The sequence below is a fragment of the Octodon degus genome, unplaced genomic scaffold, assembly GCF_000260255.1.
Source record: "Octodon degus isolate 3935 unplaced genomic scaffold, OctDeg1.0 scaffold00012, whole genome shotgun sequence".
In the NCBI taxonomy this organism is placed as follows: Eukaryota; Metazoa; Chordata; class Mammalia; order Rodentia; family Octodontidae; genus Octodon; species Octodon degus.
This window is the reverse complement of record NW_004524588.1, coordinates 17426912-17433633: the sequence shown is the minus strand read 5'-3', so window position 1 is coordinate 17433633 and position 6722 is coordinate 17426912. Positions and strand designations below refer to the sequence as shown.

The 6722-nt window shown below is 43.5% G+C and overlaps 1 protein-coding gene across 2 annotated transcripts in view; it reads right to left on the bottom strand.

The window, feature by feature from the left end:
- Positions 1–6: 6 nt before the first annotated feature.
- The window catches only part of Msantd4 (Myb/SANT DNA binding domain containing 4 with coiled-coils), an 11245-nt gene continuing 4529 nt past the window's right edge, over positions 7–6722 (bottom strand). The window contains exons 1-3 of one of the 2 annotated variants that reach the window (XM_023709595.1): positions 3569–3631; positions 1272–1862; positions 7–956 (exon numbers count right to left, since the gene is read on the bottom strand). In XM_023709595.1, coding sequence (XP_023565363.1) covers positions 381–956; positions 1272–1733 — 1038 coding nt within the window. In that variant the 5' untranslated portion in view covers positions 1734–1862; positions 3569–3631 and the 3' untranslated portion in view covers positions 7–380. Of the gene's footprint in view, positions 957–1271; positions 1863–3568; positions 3632–6722 lie in introns of those variants that run through there. The other variant, XM_004626134.2, reaches the window with a different exon arrangement.

Below are 6722 nucleotides of genomic sequence, written 5' to 3'. Positions count from 1 at the left end.
GGTTTTGACAACCAAAAACGTCTCTGCAGACACTGTCTGCTATCTTCCTGCAGCCGGAATCACCCAAACTGGACTAGGATTTTATACAGACATAACTGTGAACTCTGGGTACACGGATGATACAAGACTATATAGTGTTACTAATGGGAAGAGTCTAGCACAGTAATTCTGCCCCTCTGCTTGTATCGGGGCAGAGCTGTTATACAGCACGCTACTTAATCACACAGCTACCCACACATAGCTACCTTTATGTGTTGAGAACACCGACGTTAGGAAAACACCACTAATCCAGCAACTACCTTTACGTCATCTGATAGGAGAAAAAGCTAGTTTATATAAACATTCACTAGAGACCTAAAAAAAAAAAAACAAAAAACAATTCACTGCAAGTGTCCCTCTTTCTGAATTCGAAGTCTCTCTTTCTCTACTTGCATGCGTTCCTTTTCGATCTGTAGTTTCTCAGATTCGAACTTCAAAAACTGCAGCCTATCTTTTTCCAGCTGCAAGCGTTCCCGTTCAAGTTTTAGTTTCTCTGCTTCTATGTCCTGCGGCTGCAGTAAAGCCTTGTCGCCGGGGCCCAGTTCGCTCTCCAGGGACGGTTTCTCGGAGCCCACGATCTGCAGGCGCAGCTTCTCCCTCTCGATCTGCAGCCGCTCCTTCTCCAGCTGCAGCCGCTCGTGCTCCACGTCCAGGTGCCGCAGCCGCTCCTTCTCGATCTGCAGCCGCTCCTTCTCCACCTGCAGCCTCTCGGCCTCGATATCCAGGCGGCGCTTCTCCAGCTCTAACTTCTGCTTCTCTATGTTCACGAGCAAATGGGGCTCGTCGTAGGCGGGTCGCGATGGCGTGGCGTTCAGCGTGAAAAACTCATCAATGTGGGGGAAATCGGGGAGCTCGGTCTCCCTCCTGGAATCTGGTATGACGGACGACAACATTTCTTCTTCCTCCTCTATCTCAAACTAGAAGGAAAGAGACAAATGATTTTCAGCACTTATTTCTACTTCCCATGGTAGGTGTGAGGTTTGTCCAGATTTAATTGGAACTGTAAAAACCATGTACACTGAATTATCTCATATCACTAATAAACAAATTTGATATAATTAAGGTTTACTACTTTGATAATGTAAAATGAACGCACACACACACAAAAATCTTAAGCTTGAAAAGATGAGAACTTTTTAATGATCGGAGGGCTATAAACTCTCATATTAGAGCTAAAAATGAAAAAAAAAGGAAAGAAAGAAAGAAAAAAAGTGTCACAGGTTGATACTTACCTCAGGACTCTGCGGATCTCTTTCTTCCTCTTCCACTTTGACCTCTGTTAAGGATCCACCCGCGTCCCTGAAGTCTGTCACATTCTGCCAGTCAAAATTCGCGTCATTTCGAAAGCCAATCTTCTCATCTATCTCCTCAGTGAGGGAGTCATCCAGGTCTGACGTGGGAAGGGGAAATCCTGCCCCGACCAGCTTAATGTTCGCCTTCATCCTCTTTCTCTTCATGAGCGCTCGCCAGTCCAGGTACCGGCGCTTCACCTCCGTCCCGGTCCTCTGTTCTCCTTCCCCGACCGCATTCACGCACTGCGCAATCTCCTCCCAAGCCATGCGCTTCATCACGTTTATTGTTGTGTTGAGCTGCTTGGAAAAAATGACCTCTTTCCTTTTGGTAATTTCTTTCAAAAGAGTCTGAGTTTCTTGAACGCTAAAATTGCTTTTCCTTTTTCTTTTCAACTGCTTCATTTTTCAAAACTTCACTGCAGCTTCTACGTGAAAAGAACTTGAGGAGCGCTTCACGGCTAAAGGCCAAGGACTTAGCTCAAATCGTTGGGTTTTCCGTTCTTCTAGAAGTGAACGCAAGCTGTATAATTTCTAGGGGAAAAATAAAGTAAAATCAACCGACCAACCTGCAACATCTGTAACATTCAACCCAGTGAGCTATATAATTTAAAAAACACCACCACCACCACAAAAACCCTTTAAATATGGATTGAGATTGGCTCCTTCTCTTTGCCAGGATAACCACAGTCCATAGGCTACAACCTTCCCTATAGGAGAACACGGAAAGGGGCCTAACTAGTTGCATGCCCAGCCCACTCCCCATTGCTCCAGCTCCTCCCGGATGCATCTCTCTCCCCCACCAAGGTCCTGGACTGCTCAGCGTCTCTGTTCACTCCTCCGTCCACACAATGGATGGCGCCCTTCTTGGCCTGTTCTTCCCCACTTTCATGAGGATGCAGGAATGTCTGCTCCCCATCATCTCCTTCGAAACCCAGCAGAATTCCTGACATAAGGTAGCGCATGACAAATATACGCTGAATGAATGAACTGATCTGCTGAAAGTGCTGTGGACGTGAGACATCAAAGACGATATTGAAGGCTGAGCTAAAAAGTAGCAAAATCCAGAAACCAGTTGGACATAACACCAAGGGGGCAACTAACTGTATATTCATAAATTAAAACTCACTCAGGTTAAACCAATTAGAAAAAAACTCTAAACTTAAAATCTTATGAAACTATTAAAAAAAAGAAACTATTTTAAGTATACAATAAAACTAAGCTGTAATATAAAAATGGCAAGGATTTCCCACAGTCATCCTACTTATTTAATCAGTTAAAGAAAGGTTACCAATTAAAACGAAAGAAAAGCAAAACTGTTAATTCCACGACACTTTGGAGCTGTACACAGTTCTTGGTTTACCACTGTAAGTCCTTCAGTGTGTACTACCTTCTCCCCACCCTTACGTCACAAGTCCCCTGAGTGAAACTAAATCACACTGAGTGGGGTGTTCATTAATGTGCCTCATTATTCATTATTCAGAGGTTTTCTCAGCAGTACTTCAAAGGTTCTGGGCCACTTTAACTGCAGAATTAAAGATGATGATATAGGCAAATAACTTGGTATACTGTCTTTCCACTGCTGTAAAAGAAATTAAAAAACATATATGTGGCAAATGTTTACTCCCAATTTAGAGTGCGAAAGATTCTTTCATAAGCATTTATTTAGAGGCAAGGCAGGATGCTTCTCCAGTATTCAGATGGCACGTGCTGTTGGGCCATCAATCTGAAAACCAGATACAGCCCACGCCAGACTAGCTAATCTACAGCTGTAGAGGTGGCAGCCGGCAGTCTGAGTTTCAACACCTTCTACATGACTGTAACGCATTCCAAAGCTTGAGAAGTTTGGTATAAGATGTTATCATTACGATGAACATTTCCCATGTGGGACTCTTGCTTACAGCCAAGTCTTCTATGGTGCTAAGTACTACATAAGACACACTCGAAATCTTCATAGAAGGAAAGTGTTTTTCTGCTATGTAGCTCTTACAGTATGGAAAGGCGGAGAAGTCCAGGAGGTTGGAACATTCTGTGACAAGAACTCATTTTTCTAGAAGGGGAAAAGGTCCCAATACTTCACTATAGTAGTACTCACATAGTACAGTACAGCAAATACTGTTTTATAACTCCTGGTCCAGAAGAAAAGCAGGATAAAGATTAGAAAATCTACTTGGAAAACAGATTTTTCAAAGGCAAATGACAGGAAACAAGGGATTGACAAAGAATAAGAACACACAGACCTTGTTCTCTTGATTTGAAATTCCCTCAAGGTACCGCTACAGGCCACAACCTTTAGACTGAGAAGATGGGACGAAACTGCTGAAATCCTTTTCACCTCTACCACTACCAGGCCATAAACTTCTTCTGGCAACAGGAACAAAAAATATCAAATATTTGCAAAATTCTAGGTCCTCTCATTCAATCCATTCCATTACAAATACCAGCACTTTTATGTATAAAGTAAGACTGAAAGATTAACTGGCACATGGCTAGATGACAGGACCTACACCCTTACGTCATGCATACTGCAACTGTATTAGCAGCTTATGATAGTAAATCAGAAATGTGCTATTAAGGTTTTAGACGTGAGTTATCAGATTTTTGAAAGTAGATGTTTATCTATGCGGAAGATTTAGATACAATTTATATCAGCAGAAAAATTCCTCAGAGCTTTAACCAGTTGCACTTCTCCTATTACGTGGTAAAGCAAAGTCAAGTGGCAACTAGGCCTGAAGAATCCCTAGCGGACATAGCCAGTTAGACCTCCTAAGTTCCCTTAGCTTTTATTTGCAAATATAACCAAATAAGTTGGGCTAATCAATTAGAAGCAGCCAAACAATTTATAGTTAGACTAAGTGCCTGGCTAGGCAAGCACAGGGACCAAGGCTTGATCCCCAGTCCCCCATGCTGGGTTGGCCCCTGCCCCAGAGTGCACTGAGCCCACGATGAGATCAGGCGTGGTGGCGCATGCCTGTAATCCCAGCACTGCGGAGGCTGAAAACAGGAGGATCACTGAGTCCGAGCTGCATAGTGAGACCCTGTACCAAATACATGAATAAATAAATTAACTAATTAATTGAATGTTTCTTGAGATATCTTGAAACTGTAATTTAAAAATATTTTGTTTGCTGTCCTTGTTTTTGCATGCTGACCTTGCTGTGTGTCTTGTGAAATCGACAGTGATTTTTTTGAGTCCATTTTCTGCTGGGTGGAATTTTTGGTTCTCTGACCTCTATTTCAGTAGTAAGTGGCTGCCCACGAGACAGTTATTCCACATGAGTGAGTAAAAATATGCAGAGGTGGCGGTGGGCATATTTTTTGTGATGTTATTAGATACACATAAACTCAGTTGAATAAACATTACTAGAAAAGACAAAAGAATAAAAGTTTACTGAAATGGTAGTAACTATGCTGTTTTTCAAGTTTCAAAATAAGGAACCAGCATCTACTTCTAACTCCAAAAGAAAGCACAAAAAGTAACAGACAAGACTTGTGTACTGGTTAAATTCACCCTTACTCACTTGCTACATTTTTATCTCACGAAAAATACTATTTGTATCCTGAATGGACAAGTAACTATTTTTCACAATAATAAAACTTTTAAATGGGCAGATATTAGGGCTGGCCAAATAGCTCAGCAGATTAAAGCACCTACAAGCAGGTGCAAGGGCCAGGGGCTCAATCCCCAGGCCTGTCATGCCAGCCCCACCCCTAGGGGACACTGAGATGGTGAATGAGACTGGGCGTGGTGGCATGCACCTGTAATCCCAGCTCTTGGGAGGTTGTAAACAGGTGGATCACTATGAGTCCAATCTAGTAGTGAGACCCTGAACACCCTGTAGACCCGTCCCTAAAATACAATAAAAATAAAAATTAAAAAACCTGGCAGGTATTATGTTAAAAGGTAAACTGTGACACAGTAAAATTTTAAAGCATTTGAAGAAGCAGTGATTTATGAATTGGGCAGCTCTAGCAAGAGCTTCTGCTTTAGACAGTGCAAGAAGGCTTGTATAGGGTGAAAGTGGAAGTCAAACAAAGAAAATATGTGATAGGCTATCGTTCTGCACCTTATTTGTTCTACACTGTTGAAAAGTTCCTTATTGTAGGATTATAAATTCTTTTCTTTAATGTATTTCATACAGGGTCTTACTACACAGCTCAGATTTGCAGTGATCCTCCTATTTCAGCCTCTCCAGTGCTGGGATTACAGGCGTGCGCCACCACATGGACTCGTGGTGGTTCAGTATGCCTGGGGTGGGGCCAACCCTGCATGCTGTATGGAGAATTGAACCATGGTCGCTGAGCTTGCCTAAGCAGGCACTTAGTCTGCTAAGCTATCTCACCCGGCCCTCAGGGCTTTTTTTTTTTTTTTTTTTTGTATTTAGGACAGGATGTACAAGGTGGTACAAGGTCTCACTGTGAAGATCAAAGTCGGACTCATAAGTGATCCTCTTGTTTACAGCTTCTCAGGCGTTGGGATTACAGGCGAGTGCCACCACGCCCAGACTCAATCACCATCTCAGTGCACCAGGGGGCCAGGTTGGCACAGCAGGCCAAGGGAGTGAACTCCCAGCCCCTGCATCTGCCTAAATCCTCAGCTTTTCTTTAGTGGTCACAAAAATATTCTGAAAGTGCCATGTTTATAACTAACAAGAAAAAGAACTGAAGCAATTGACTTCTGTATCACTGGGCCAGGCCCAGTAATCCCCTCTTACGAGCCTATATTGCAGGATACTTGTAGGAACAAGTGAAAACAAACTTGGTCCTTTCCCTTCTCCCATCTGCCCTAATTCTAAGGATCTAGAAGGCAGACCACATGTCCCAAATAGTGTCTCCACTACCTGGCATATACTTGGCAATACTTCCTAGCAAACAGGAGGAGGCAGAAGTTAAAATTAAGAGGTGGGCTAGGCAGATAGCTAGGCAAGATAAGTGCCGCCTGGTACGCACAAGGACCCGGGTTCAATCCCTAGAACCTGGAGCGCGCCAATCTGGCCCCCAAATCCAGGTGTGGTGATGCACATCTGTAATCCCAGCGCTGGAGAGGCTGAGACAGGCTCACTATGAGTCTGAGCTGTGTAACAAGACCCTGTACCAAATAAAGGAAGACCAAAAAAAAAAATTAAAATAAATAAAATTAAATTAAAAGGTGATCAAGAGATGCAAAAAGAAACAGAGGGCTGGCCAGATAGCTCAGTGGACTAAAGCGCCTGCTTAGGCAGATCACAGCGACCAGGGTTAGATCCCCGGTGCACAGGCCCTGCCCCAGGGGCCCACCGAGATGGAGATTGAGACTGGGTGAGGTGGTGCGCAACTGTAACCCTAGTGCTTGGGAGGCTGAACGCAGGTGGCTCATTATAAGTCCGATCTACATAGTGAGACCCTGTAGACCCT